This window comes from Thunnus thynnus, chromosome 6, assembly GCF_963924715.1.
Source record: "Thunnus thynnus chromosome 6, fThuThy2.1, whole genome shotgun sequence".
In the NCBI taxonomy this organism is placed as follows: Eukaryota; Metazoa; Chordata; class Actinopteri; order Scombriformes; family Scombridae; genus Thunnus; species Thunnus thynnus.
Genome location: NC_089522.1, coordinates 16,941,395 through 16,955,706, shown reverse-complemented (window position 1 = coordinate 16,955,706; position 14,312 = coordinate 16,941,395). Strand labels below are relative to the sequence as shown.

The window sequence follows — 14,312 nt, the reverse complement described above, 5'->3', positions numbered from 1 at the left end:
CAGGCCACTTGCTGTGCTGTTGATCACACACCAACAGCAATGCACACACAAACATTCACTGGTGTTCACTGAGCAGCTGTCTGCCACAGCAGGGTCAGTCACAGGGTTGTAAACATACAAGAACACACATAAACACACACATACACCCCTCTGAGCAGAAACACCGACAGCACACTGAGCATATTGTCTGCACAGGCTACTTTCCAGTCTGAGAAGAAGAAACAAATCCAGTTTGTTTGTTTCCAAAGAAACAAACAAACAAAAGATCATAAAATTACATCTCTGGTATAAAACTTTGCCTTAAATATAAAACTTTTCCCTTTGGCATGCAAATGAAAGTTGGTTTCGGCACCCATAAATACTCCTCCAGATGTGCTCATCATACTCTAAGCAGTAAACCTGGAATGCTCTGGTGACCATGCTGTGTTTATTTGAACAGGACTTCCTGAAGTATTACACCAAAGCTGGGATGGACACCGAGGAGTTGGAGGTGGGTGCATAAATATAAGCTTTATGGTGGTGTTTTGTATGGTTTTTGTTAGTATTCTTGATAACAAACTCTTTTCTTTGTTTTTTAAACAGAAAGCAGTAGAAGTGATGTGCTTTGTGCCAAAACGTTGCAATGACATGATGAATGTGGGCCGACTACAAGGCTTCGAGGTACTTCTCAGGAATTCAGACCATCCTTCAAAGTCTTCAAAACATTTCTCATGCCAACTATTCAGCCCGCGAAAACCGCACCGTAACCACTTCCTTTGTTTGTTGTGTTTATCTTTGCTGTGGTACCAGGGGAAGATCACAGCCCAGGGCAAACTTCTCCAGCAAGACACCTTCACCGTTACTGAGCAGGACAGTAGCTTCTTGTCCCGAGCTAAGGAAAGAAGGGTCTTCCTGTTTGAGCAGCTGGTCATCTTCAGCGAGCCAATCGACAGGAAAAAAGGCTTCTCGCTCCCTGGATACATCTTTAAGAACAGCATCAAGGTGGGCGCCTGCTGCGCTTCAGCAAACTCAGATCAGCATGGGATGTTTTAGTAAAATGAAATAACAAAAAATGAAAAAAAAAGAAAGAAAGACACTTACTCCCAGGTTGTGGGTTACACAACAGATTCACACCACACTAATTATTTCCTTAATCAGCACATGTTACATAATCCCACGGCAGGGACCTTTTAGAGGCTTGCATGTGTTAGTGAAGTATTTAACATGCAACTTGGCAGGATGGACTCCTCGCAGATGCTAGTCAGATGTGTTATGTTCCAGGTGAGCTGCCTGGGGGTGGAGCCCACTGTGGAAGGCGATGACGCGCGCTTTGTGCTGACATCACGCAACCCAGACGGGAGTGTGGTGCGCTTCCAGTTGCTGGCCTCCTCCCCTGAGATCTGCAGGGCCTGGGTCAATGATGTGGTTCAGATCTTGGAAAGCCAGCGCAACTTCCTCAATGGTAATTCCCAGCTGGGCTTTGAAGGCTACGCCACGTCACCACTGATCCGTAAATCATGTTTCAGCTTGGCATATTTCCATTTATTGACTTTTTTGTCAGTTCACATGCACTGTAAGCAGTTGAATCAGTGTCAAGATGAGTTTTTTTGTTAGGCCTTGTAGTCTCTTGTAGCCCATTCCCAAAAATGTCAGGAATCCTGGATGTAACAATAGTTATATTAAGTCAACATTATGAGATAGTAAGTAAAATATTGCAATTATAAGATACTAAAATAAATAATTCAAACTGTTTGACTATTAAATCTAATTTTGAAGTGCTATCATAAGTTTGTATTATATAATAACTTTATATAATAATATAATCAGTATAATAATAATATAATTAATTAATATAATATAATAATGATAATATAATTTAGTTAGTGACTTTTCTTACTTATTATTTCATTTAAAAAAAATTAAATTCTGGCTCACTATCTCATTTCGTCTATCTCACCATTTTGATTTAGAAAATCAAAACTTTTGTCATGGTATTCCCCAACCTCCCCCAGTATATACATACACAAGCATAACACACTATATTGTAGTTGGAAAAAGATTTAAGGACATTTTTTATAAATAGTTTATAATGAATAAAATTTATGATATTTATATACTGAATTGTTACAATTACTACACATGTACAACTGGTTTAAAAGAGTTTATAGATGTGTTTAAAACTATTTAAGACATATTATTGTATGTGATTACAAATATATTATATGTTATCAAGCATTAATCAACTGTTTATACGCCGGTTATGAATGCTTCATAGAAGATATTATAGATGTAAACAAAGATTTTCATAAATGCTAAATAAGGGAGGTTAAAATAAAGTGTTACCCATTTATCCTTTAAAGATAACATAGACAAAATGAATGCTGAATCCACGTGATCAATTGCTTTGTAAAGGAAGCCGTATTAGAGCTTCATATGAACAGTCTCTGTTCTGTGTCTTTCAGCCTTACAGTCACCTATTGAGTACCAGCGGCGAGAGAGCAAGTCCAATAGTCTGGGTCGCTGCATGAGGCCCCCTCTGTCTGCTGCCAGTGCCCTCCGGCCCCACTCCTCCGCCTCTATTGACCGTCATAAGCTGCCCTCCCTTCACTCTCACAACACCTCCCTGCCCACGCTCTACCTGCCCAGCCAAGGCCAGGGCCACGGACCCAGCGAGACATACTCACTGCGGGATGTAGGTTTCTATTTCTGCCCTACATACAGTGACACTGTCCTTTCTGTTCACCAAACACCTAAGACTAAAGGGAATAATAAAAACAGCAAATGTTATTGTGTGCATGCACTATAGTGGTGATTCAATAAGACTCAGACCAATTGTTTGCATTTGCAGCCCACTGTGGTCCAGCCGTGCCCTGCTGACTCCCACACTGTTTCGCCGTCACATGTCCAACTGGCCTTCACTGATCAGTCAAACTGTCAAGCTGTGTCAAACGGGCTGTACACACCCAACACACAAAGTACACAGGTAGTGTGTATGCATGCAGACACACACACACACATGCTGATGCTAAGCTGTCTAAATGAGGACATTGATGTTGCAGTTAAAATGTAATTATTTTGCACATAGCTGAACGTTATTCTCCTGGGGTGTCTAGCAGTCATAATTCAACACCAGCGTTGAAAAAATTAATTATAAAACAAGCCACAGGAATCTAACCACCAGGGAAATAATGGGCCATTGTACAAAGTATAGCAATAATTCCAATGTGCTCTTGATGTTAATTAAAAGATGAAAGAATTTAAAATGGTAACCATTTATTTAGACACACACACACACAGTGAAGGGATTTGTTGAGCCATAAGAAGAGTTATTTCTCCCCCTACTGGACAAAGAAGGAATAAACTTTATTCAGGCTTTTTTATCTTCGCTTATTTTCTTTATGTTATATGTTTTTGTTTTTTTTAAACGTTGTAGCACTTTCAGATTCACTGCGAATGAAAAGTGCAGTACAAATTGCAATGTCATTATTATTATTATTATAAACAAAAATCAGGATATTTTTGAAGGAAATGGATCACAGCTGCTGCTCACTGTTAAATAAAAAGAGGGGAAATTCCATCATCTAAATGTTTTGCACAAATTTTAACATTTTCCAAGAAATCAAGCCTGTCTGTTCTTTGAAGTTTCAACCATCTGGCCAGTCAGCTATGAGAGCATCCTGTTGTTAGGCTTTGCATTACCATTAGCTATGTCTCCCTCTGTCATCACTGGGCTCTTGTCCTCAGCGGTGCTGTGTTGGCAGGGCAGCAGTTGTTGTTCTCCACCTCTTTCTCTGTTTACTCAAGCTGGATAGGCTTGGTGCACAACAAACAGGAAGCAGGCTGAGCCAGACGAGGAAGTCAGAGAGATGCCTATCAAAAGCAGATAATTGCTTCCCATACTTGTGCTGGGGTGAATTGGAGGAACTTGGCCAATGCATTTTTTTTAGACTGAGGCTGTAAACGTTGAATTGCAGATATACTTATTTAATATTTGGCAGGTCAAGAGCAGTAAAGGTTTTATTTATACTGTTCTTGCTGAGTATAAAAGTGAAAATGATGCGTTTTTAGGAGTAATGTGAGTACTTTACATGGAAATACTTTATATCTGTGTGACGAATGTTCCCTCTCTCCCCAGCAGAGAGCAGGAGAGGGCTGCCGCAGGGGTCAGGCTGCTGATTCCGGGAGCCAGGCTCCAGTGTTGGGTCCCTCAGCTGGACGACGCCCCAGCAACCTGGCTCAGCTAAATGAGGACGACCTATGAACTCTGATACTTTATGTCTCCTGGGTCAGGAGGACAACAGCTAACACCACAGCTATGGAGGCAAGAAGACTTGTCTACTGTCTGTTTATGCCAGGCTGAACCCTTACCTGGTTCAGTGATTATTTCTGGAGGACAATGAAGGAACATATGAAGGAACATATGAAGGATTATAAAATGACTTCGCTCCTGTTTTTAGAGAGCCATTCAACCGGAGGTGGCTTGTCTTGGCCGCCTTCAGTGTATATGAACAGCACCCAGTGGGATGTTACTGGGCTCAGAGTGAAGCACTCATTGGACACTCAGTGTTATGACAATTTCTGCTTTTTACCTTTTTGAGAGTTTGTATACCATACTCTTCTCTCTTTCAAAGGGCAAGGGGACTTTATTTGAAAAAGAAATATCCATTCCTAATTGGGGCGGTCACTGGAGTTATGTGTGTGTGTGTATGTTTATGCAACAAAGTGTGAATGTGTTTGAGTGCATGAGAGTGTGCAAGGAGTGGTATCGGCTCTTCTTGCACTCTGGTAAATTTCCTTAAGTTTTTTTTTTCTTCTGATGCCCCATTGTGAAGACAAATATAGCTACATTAATATGTTTTGTCATTCCCCTGCTGACGACTGAGTTAGCTGTTTATGTCGACAAGAACGGGAAAGGAAACACTTGATGTGAACATGCTATGAGGACTTTACCCACACGAATTTCAACTGAAAGTGAAGAACTTTCTTTCTTACCATAGTCTTGAGAGCTCCTGTATGCTCTCTTATTCTGTTTGACCGGCCCTTGTTTGATCTGGACAAAAAAGGTGTGAGGGAGCCCCCTGGAGGTTCTCTCTGGGTATGACGTCACTTCAGAATACTTTTTGCTCTTTTGGGCAACTCCAGAGGAGTTGCTAGATAGGTGCATTCAAAGGGACTGCTGTGCTGACCCAAAGTGTTGCATGCAACATCTCCTTGGTGGTTGACAGGTGCACTGCTACTTTACACAGATATCTCTTTCCCAGCCGAAGTGGGTTGCTTGTGGTTTTGGGGGCTCAGGTCCTTAAAAATGCATTGGTTTAAACTAATATGAATTGTTTTGTTAGTCCACTGTTGTCATGTCAAGGCTGTGCACCACTATAATCTCTGTTAGCTTTTGCCCTCATGGATTTAATACTGTACAGTGCATACGATAACGGCAATCATGCATTTCCTCTTGTAAGATAAAGAATGACCCAGGCATGCCAAGACATGTTACTGTTCCAGTTGATTAAATGAAAGATAATATTTTGCTGGTTAAACAGAGTAAGGATGGTGAATCTGCATGCCCCTTCTTCCTCAGACAACAGTGCCAAAAAACAGCAGCTCACCACTCAGACGTTTCATGCTTTTACTCCGTATTTCAGTTTGCCACTAGTCTTACAAAACAATCAAAGATATTTGTGTTACTATCTGGATTGTAACGCCTAAAGTGACAAATAGAGGAGAGCGGAGGAGATGAGGTTGGCTATCCTGTCAATATCAGGTCAGTTCTTCTTTTTGGCCAGTAGAGGTCCACACAAGGCTTTCACTTCCAGTTAAGTTGGATCATACAGCTGCACCAAAGATCAATAGGCCTCATATTTCAGAGCTCACAGTGAAGCAAGAGCTGCTTATCAATATGTCTGAAAAACAACAATAGATTACACAACTGAGAGGTGAGGCGTCAGGTGAGTGGAGCCATCTCACAAAAATTAATCTGCAGTTACTGTGAACTGGTGTGTTTTCATGGGAGTTAGAGATGAGACAGTTTTGCATGTAACACAAAAGAATACCACTACAGAGAACCAAATGAAAGGACATAAAACCAAGTGAGGGTTGGTTAATGCCATGTTTGACTGAGTCAAAACTGTTGTATTATATCAAATAAAAAGTGTCTTTTTGAAAAAGAGTGTGGTGTTTGTGTTTCTTTACATAATGTCTTGTTCTGTAAAATTTAATACTGTAAATGTTTTGTAATGATAGATATGATCAATACGGTAAACCTTATGCATTCTCACAATGTGCTTATTTCTTATAAATTTAACTAATAGTGCAACTTACTGTAAGCATTATTTTTGCTGTGGACTTTGGGAACTGCTGATAAGGACAAAGGCAAAGCATTTTGCTTGCTTCGACATCCCCCTTGGAGAAGGTTCAAACAGGCTTAAAGACAAAGAGAAGAAACCCCTGGATGAGCAGACATCTGGTTGGCTGGTCCCTGAATAAAGCCCCATTCTGGGCAGTAAAGCAGGGCCGATCGTAACACGACTGTGATATATGGAGGCTGGGGACGGAGGGGGGGAAAGGGGTATTAACTTTCACAAGGGTGCAAAATCAAAGGGAGTTCCTGTCACCACCGGGGGGGTCTCAGCAACAGGGGTCCCATTCACAGGGAATTCCTCTCCAGTACCCTCTGTTGCATCTGTTGACTCAATCTTCTCCATTGAGAGAAAGAAAACACTCATTAAAAGCCACATGACTGTGAACTTGATTGCAGAAGGCGAGACAAACGGCCCCGTCAATGGGATGAGTATTTACTTTGAGGTGTGAAAATCTTTGAACAGCCCACCATGTTAGGTCTTCTTTAGGAGCTTCTTCCTTCACACCAAGAGCACAATGAGCAGCATTTGTATTCTGAGTGAAATCAAATTAACATTTAAATCAAATGTTAGATCTTTAGGAGCTCCGGGGAATTCAGAGAAATTCACACATTTATTGAATGAGCTGGTAAAGAAGGTTAAAACCATTGACTCTCACTGTCAGGCAGAGATATTTACGTCACAATCAGTTGTAAAGATGCAAGAAAATAACATTAAGGAAACAGGGAAATTGTTTCAGCAAGGACAATGTTTATTAAAATTTACATGCGGCCATAACCCCAATAAAATTGTTCATGATATTTATACATAATTTACAAAGAACTTAAAAATTTAAAATGTTTGCTAATCTGAAGAAATGGTACTTGACATTGCTGCTTAAAAGCAGACGAGATAAATCTGTAGATCAAAGACTTTCATGTTTACATTTCAAAAAAGATCCCTACCTTGAAGCAGACAAATTAGGATATGTTTTGGAATAAAAATCAAATTATTAACTGGCATTTTTCCTTTGTGAACCTGTTTTCCAGAGAGCAAAAATTAGAATTTTTACACAGCAACCTTCAGCTGCAGTAAGGCATACATTATTATTTTGAGAATTATAATATATAACATATTAAGGTAAACCTTGTGGAATTTTGCATCCACGTCCTTCACATGGATAAAATATTTACATCATGACCTCTGAAAAAAATTTTGATTTTTCACATCAGTTGAAATTTAAACAAATGTTGAATTGTTAAAGGCATAAGATCAGTTTTGTTCCGGGTTAAATCTGTCTGTGTGGCATCTTGAACAGTACACTGAATGCAGCAAAACTCTCACAGAATCACTGAAAAAAGGCTTCAAGTTTTCTTTAAAGGTGCCTCGTCTCAAAATGGTCTCTAGATATATTTTCATCATACTACTTGAAGTAGGGCTTTGACAACAAAGGATGTTAGGGGAGCTTGATGCTTACCCTCTAGTGCAAACCTATGGCAGTAAGTGTAAAGTCACCTGGTCTGTTCGTTGCTGATTATTATTTTTGAATGATGGACCACAGAGATTACTCTCTCTTGATGTTGGTGAGCAGAGGGTCCGTGCTCTGTGAAGGCTGCCCAGACCGGCTCTTCCTGGTCTGGTGGGTCTTGACGTGTTTGGAAAGGTGGTCACTCCTCATGAATCTCTTGCCGCACTGCTGGCACCCAAAGCGTTTCTCCCCGGTGTGTGTGCGGAGGTGCCTCTGTAGCTCGTCTGAACGGGTGAAGCTTTTACCGCAGAAAAGCCAGTTACAGATGAAGGGCCTCTCCCCGGCATGCCAGCGCAGATGGGCCTTGAGGTGAGAGGTCTTCTTGTACACTTTGCCACACTCTGGGATGTGGCAGATGTGCAGTCTCTTCTTTCCGAACTCTAAACCTCCGCCGTTAGCCTGGCAGTTGGGGCACTTGCAACGTCGGCAGCGGCGCGTGGAGCTCAACAGGCCTTTGGACGTCCCCTGGAGAAGAGCAGCTATTTGTGGCTGGTGGCCCAAAACCAGCTGTCTGCCCAGGGAGAAGGGATGGTTGGAGGGGGTGGCGTTGGTTTGGGGTAGGCTCCACCATTGTTGCCCTTCCTCCACATGGCCTCCAGGCAGATGATGCCTGGCTGAGGAGTTCTGGAGGAAGCTGGGGAAGTTTTGTCCCACACTGTTGTGCTGAGGATAATAGGTGCTGTTTGCCTGTGGCTGCGAGGATAGAACTTTGACAGGGGAGAGTTCGAAGGAGTAGGATGAGGGAGGTTCAGCTGGAGGGGTGAGAGGCAGCTCATGGTGGTGATGATGGGGGTGATGATGATGGTGACCCAGGCCAGACTGCATGTGTCCAGGGAACTGCACCTTGGGCACTGTGAAGGTCATCTGGTGTGTGCTGAGGGCTGTGCTGGGTGCCATCTCGTTGCTCCAGAGCTGAAACATTCCAGATGTGGAGCTGACGGTGCTCTCGTAGGGGAACTGGGAGCTGTCTGAGCCCGTTGAGCCTCCCACCTGCCAGGCCTGGCTACAGGTGGTGGCCAGGAAGGAGAGGGTGTTAGGTGCTCCCTCTGGAGAGGAACTGGGCGTCCGGTCCTGTGTGGTGAAACAGAAACACACATCAAACTACATGGGCCACCAATAGGACAAAAAAGTTTTGAATCTTTGTTAATATAAAAAGGGATTTTCTTTTAAATTATACTATCACAAAATGTTCACAAATTGACCCTTTATGTAACCCAAGGAATTGAAATTAATTATCCATTTTCCAAAACATTTATTATTATTTATTTATTTTTACATGTTATTACTTTTATTCTTTGTAATATATTAGGCGAATTTTTCTGTTATACCAATGATTGATATTTATTTTGCAATTACAAGAAGTTGAATTATTTTGGTACAGATTAGACATTTAAAGCATGTTAATTCATTACGCACAAGCTGCGCTTTCACCACCACAAAAACATGTAATAATTCCGCGGGCACTGCGTCAAAAAGATGATTATACAACAAACCTGTAAAAAGGTGTGCAAAAAGTTGTCAGTCCTTTGTATCGTCAGCGCAGCCATCTGTATTTGTGCTCCTTCTCCACGCACCTGCAACACAAACTGCGCCGAGAGGCGACGACGCACAAAGTCTAAACTACAGCTCTGAGCGCAGAAGAAAAAGATGCTCTCACATTCGGCTCTTGGATGACTCCGACACTTTGGCAGCGCAGACAGGGAAATCCCGCGTCATTCAAATGTCCCTCAGTCCACTAGGTAAATATTTTTAGTGTGCTAGCAGTCCAGAACATTTAGTGTTGAAGCCGAGGATCTGAAGTTAGACGTAGAGAGGCGCGCAGTAAATCCTTGCGATCATCTCAAAAGCGCCTGAGCTGCATCTTCTCTTTATAGAGAGAAAAGATCCTCTCAACGGGGTCTCCAGTATGATGCAGGAGAGCCAGTCAATAGAGAGAAGATGTGAGGGAGGAAGGAGGGGGGGATTGTTAGGTGAAGGGGTGGGCTACTCATAATTTCACTCAATATCAACCAAACGCTGACCCCAAGAACTGACTCCTCCTCCAATTGTTATGGGAAAAAAAAGACTTGAGGTATGATAAGAAGTCTCCTGTAATATCTGTAATTTATTTATTTTTTAATTTTATATTCAAATAAACCTTGCACAGCTTATTATCCTAAATGATTTAAAATAACATTTCAAAGAGTTCGTGTTTCAGCAACTTTCAATTCTACATTTAGGACTAAATTTTGCACAAGAATAAAATGCTTAGTCTGTTAAAAGATCTAAGATTAGATATAGCCAGCTTAGTCAAGATATTTTTCACTCAGGGAGTATTTGCATTCTACTTCATCTCCACTGTGGGAATTCAAGTAAAGATAGTAAATAAATGGATTTTTATCTATGGCAACAGTCATCGATGTAGTGTAACATTAAAAGGATTTCCAGTCAACAAATATCAAGATAAATAACCATCAATGTAAAAAACAATCAGTTCTTACCTACATGATTTCATAAAACTGTGATTTTTATTGTCCTCATAAAACTTACATCATTTAATGCAACAAAGTAGGATAAATATTAAAACCTAAGATCAATGTGAGGCCAAAAAAGTGAGTAAATCTAAGCTTTAGTTTAATTGAATTAAGCATTTTTCAATGGGAAGCTGAAGTTAATGTGCATAATTCTGCTTCGGTGGCATTACGTACTGTGAATCTTTCACTCTTGAAAATGCTTCACCTCGTGTAGGATGAACATAAAACATCACACAGAGAAGAATTAATACACAGACAATAGTTTGGAGGTGTTTTAATTCACCGTTTGATCATTCGTTTTCTTCGGATGACACACTGCAAACTTCTTGTTTCTTAACGCTGGCAGCTCCCTGGACCGGCAGGCGTGAGGCTCACACACTCTGAAGAAAGTCACAGTATTTTCCCTCACAAAGCTAATTGATAAAACTCAATCAAAGCCTCAGAGTTCTCACCAGTAGGTGACATGTCAAATAGGCTGCCCTGTGTGACATTCTCACATTTCGGAGTTCAAGTAGAGGCCACTTCAGATCTGCTCCATTAAATGCAGATTGAGGCTTAATCTCATTCTGTAAGTCTGTTCACCATTACAATGTTAAGAGTTTAAATCCAGGCTGGGAACCCGTTTCTCATGTAAATTCCTAGTTCTTCACTTATCTCCTGCTCCCTGTTTCAGAGACTGTGATCCTTAAATAAACATACCCCAAGGAGAAGCCAACTACAGTAAGAAATAATTAAACTAAAAAATGTATTCTTTATTAATGAATTTGAACAGAAATGTAAAGTTTCTTGTATTCCACTTTTACTGTAATTGTTAGAATTCATCGCTTTTAAAAATAAATGGAAGACAATGAAGATAATCGCTAAACTGTAACCATTTGTTTAAGGTTTTTGAAGTTACTGGTGTGAAAGCAGAGCAGACAGAGTGTATGTTATGTCCTTGACAGACACCTCAGCTTGAAACAAAAGATTTCTCCTGACTCACAATGACGTGCAGACTTCAGCTCTTCAGCTGCAGCCTGTTAATAAATCACTCAGATTGTGTTTATTTTAGGTGATGATAAAACTGAGCAAATCTGAAAATCTGTATGTTTATGTTTGATTTATTTTCTCTGAAAAAAAAAAATAGATAATGATGACACTATTTCTTTATAGAGAAACAGCCACAGGATGTTAGGACACATATATATTTTAGCAAAAGCAGTAAAGCTAAAAAAGCTGCAACTAATTGTAATTGTTTAAATGTTTCCTAATGCCTCTGGCTTGAAATAATAATTAAATGAAATAATTTCAGCAGATCGATACTGCAGTTATAATACATAAACTAGACAAAATGCCTTGACTTTTGTTAAACAAATCCCCCAAGCAAATCTTAATAAATATGATGTAACTTCAACAGCATTCGGTAAAAAAGTCTAATGCCAAATTAAAGTGAACATTTAGGATGAAAGAAAACAGCAGTACAGGAAAAAGAGCAAGGAGGACATCAAAATAGGAGTGTATCTCGGAGGCAGAGGTATACTACGTCTCTGGTTTATTACGGAGCAGAAGTTGTTAATTACCCTGATTCTTATTTCCTGTCCCCTCTCTCCCCCCCACCACCCCCCCCCTCCCCCCCTCCCCACGCCACCCCACCCCCACTGTACTGCCTCCCAGATGAGTGGCTTTGAAGTGCAAAGTACTCTCTCCTCACTTTGAACTGTGAAAACAATGCTCATGTGGTGGTGCTTACCTTCCCCATGTTACCTCATTTAAATAGACCTGGATACGGCTTCCACAGTTTTCAAGGGAAAACTCATTTCCAGAGAAAGAGGTCCCTGTGTTCATTAAACAGCTGGTGAGATTGCTGGTAATCAGGCCCGCGCCGTCATACATTTCAGGCTGCGCTGACTGGGTGGCTACCAGCAACTTCAAAACTGACACAGACTAAATCCCAACAAGGCAAACAGATGTTCTCCTGCACCTATTTCTAAACAGAAAAAAAGACAGAAATACATCCAAGAAAAAAAAATAAACAGACTTAACAACTCTCCAAGGATTTTTTATGATAGCTTAATGTTCTAAAATCTTCTGATCCTGGAAGAGTTTTCAGTTTTTTTGCCTATTGTAGAAAACAAATGTTCTTTTTTTGTTTCAGACATTATCTCACTCTTAAGCTCAGAAGACAACATAGAATATGCAAGTGGCTACTCAAGCTGTTTTTATCATGCCTGGGGGGCAGTTTAAAAGCCTCAGATCACTAAATTGTCCCAGCTGTCTTGACCATCTGCACCCAAAAAGGGCAGCCACAGAGGAGAGCAGCCTTTGTACTGGTGGCCATGTCAAAAAGCCAATTTTACAGCACTGCGTCGACTCAATGGCCCTCATGTGACAAATGTGGCCTAATGGATGAGACAGACAGCATGTAAAAGCCTGCTGCTAAGTGCAGTACTTCACTCTTAACCATTCAGCAATCCAAGACAGGACAAGATGGGGCTTAATTAGCATGACACTCAGTTTCATTGGGACAAGGAGCAACATCAACAGCTGGACTTTACAGTGCAACAATTTGATACCTCATTCAGGAGTCTCTTTCCTGTTTCCTATTGGGTTAGAAATGCGTGTGAGTGTTCGAGAGGGAGGTGCAGAGAGATTTACTGGACAGAAATTGATAAGGTTCATGTCTGTAGCCTCTGGTGCCTTGCTCAATGGCCAACTGGATAATTTTCACATGACATCGATCATGACACCATGTTGCAGCTTTCCGTGTTAGTGATGGCATGTTTTTACTTCTATTGTGCCCCTTCATCTCTGCAGATACACGTCCTTCTCCATTAGTAGTATGGAGGGAGAAGGAAAAGTGAAAAGGCCATTTGCACCTTTTTGCAGCATGGCCTGTCAAGATTTTGAACTGATATTCTTCAAAACTGTTCTCTCACTCATTGCAAAGTTTCCTCTGCTCCTAATTATTCATATTATTCTGCAAAATGTCTATTTGTTTCTAAGAAGATGAGGAAAAATGATGATGATTTATTCTTGCTAATCACAATGATGAATAAATTCTGGAGGAATACAACAACCAAGTAATATAGTCTGTCATTTAGATTTTTTTTTGAGAACCTAAATCTCCCAAAACATCTTAAACATAAATTAATAACTACTTAATTCAATTTAGCTTAAAAGTAAAGTAGCTTTCATCGCTGAAAGAGATTTTCTTCCAGGTTTCATCACTCGCTGGCGTCTTAATTTAGCTGTTTAGTTTGCTAATGAAATAAAGTGAAATGGTAAATTCGAACACGCTGAATCAGAAGAAAACAAAAATTGCGGCATAAATCATAGAATTGCAATATTTCTGCATCGCTACTCTTGTATCTTGATATCACAGCAGGATTCTGTGGTGTTCCCACCCCTATACTACATTGTTTAGTGTGTGAAGTGGAAAACTATAATAATTCCCTCATCTCATGTCCATTAGCATGTACGAAAACCCCAAAATCTCCAGTCTTGGGCAGACACAGGCAGACAGCAGGCATCTCCACTTGTCAAAGAAAACTTTTATCAATACCAAGAGCACTTGAAGTTTGTTTGCATTTTGTTTTCCAGCACTCTTAACAACTTCAGAAGTCAGATCACAGGAGTATCTGATCAAAGCGCTTCGTGGTTAGTTCTGGAAACACAGGAGTGCTACGCACGCTTTGATACTCCACATCAATATTTCAATTCAACAATCACTTGACATGCACCCATACTCCCAGAGACGAAAGACGAAAGGGGATAGAGAAAGAGAGAGAGAGAGAGAGGGAGAGAGAGAGAGAGTTAGAGAGAGTTAGAGAGAAGGAGAGATCCAGGGAAGATGGAGGGGGTTTGGGAAGTACATATAAAAGAAATGGATTGAAGACATCACTGCCTTCCTCACCTTTGTAGGAATGTTAGATAAAATGAACTTAGATGCCCTTTACATTACTAATTTAATCTACTAAA

At 40.7% G+C, this 14,312-nt stretch overlaps 2 protein-coding genes across 4 annotated transcripts in view; one reads left to right on the top strand and one right to left on the bottom strand.

Moving 5' to 3' along the window:
• arhgef25a (Rho guanine nucleotide exchange factor (GEF) 25a) overlaps positions 1 to 6,145 on the top strand; it is a 43,781-nt gene extending 37,636 nt beyond the window's left edge. For 2 of the 3 annotated variants that reach the window (XM_067592202.1, XM_067592205.1), the window contains 7 exons: positions 440 to 490; positions 583 to 660; positions 790 to 981; positions 1,261 to 1,441; positions 2,442 to 2,671; positions 2,828 to 2,962; positions 4,115 to 6,145. In XM_067592202.1, coding sequence (XP_067448303.1) covers positions 440 to 490; positions 583 to 660; positions 790 to 981; positions 1,261 to 1,441; positions 2,442 to 2,671; positions 2,828 to 2,962; positions 4,115 to 4,240 — 993 coding nt within the window. In that variant the 3' untranslated portion in view covers positions 4,241 to 6,145. The remainder of the gene's footprint in view (positions 1 to 439; positions 491 to 582; positions 661 to 789; positions 982 to 1,260; positions 1,442 to 2,441; positions 2,672 to 2,827; positions 2,963 to 4,114) is intronic. The other variant, XM_067592203.1, reaches the window with a different exon arrangement.
• Positions 6,146 to 7,063: 918 nt separating this feature from the next.
• sp5l (Sp5 transcription factor-like) lies at positions 7,064 to 9,817 on the bottom strand. Its single transcript, XM_067593686.1, has 2 exons — positions 9,336 to 9,817; positions 7,064 to 8,913 (listed from the first exon to the last, which is right to left on the bottom strand). Exons 1-2 carry the CDS (start codon positions 9,387 to 9,389, stop codon positions 7,879 to 7,881), a joined length of 1,089 nt encoding a protein of 362 aa, XP_067449787.1. The 5' UTR covers positions 9,390 to 9,817; the 3' UTR covers positions 7,064 to 7,878.
• Positions 9,818 to 14,312: the final 4,495 nt, after the last annotated feature.

Excerpts from the sequence above, each read along its gene's own strand:
- sp5l (XM_067593686.1), bottom strand. The coding sequence starts at position 9,389 with ATGGCTGCGCTGACGATACAAAGGACTGACAACTTTTTGCACACCTTT. Across the intron at positions 8,914-9,335 it reads TTTTGCACACCTTTTTACAG|GACCGGACGCCCAGTTCCTC; the intron begins GTTTGTTGTATA and ends TTCACCACACAG.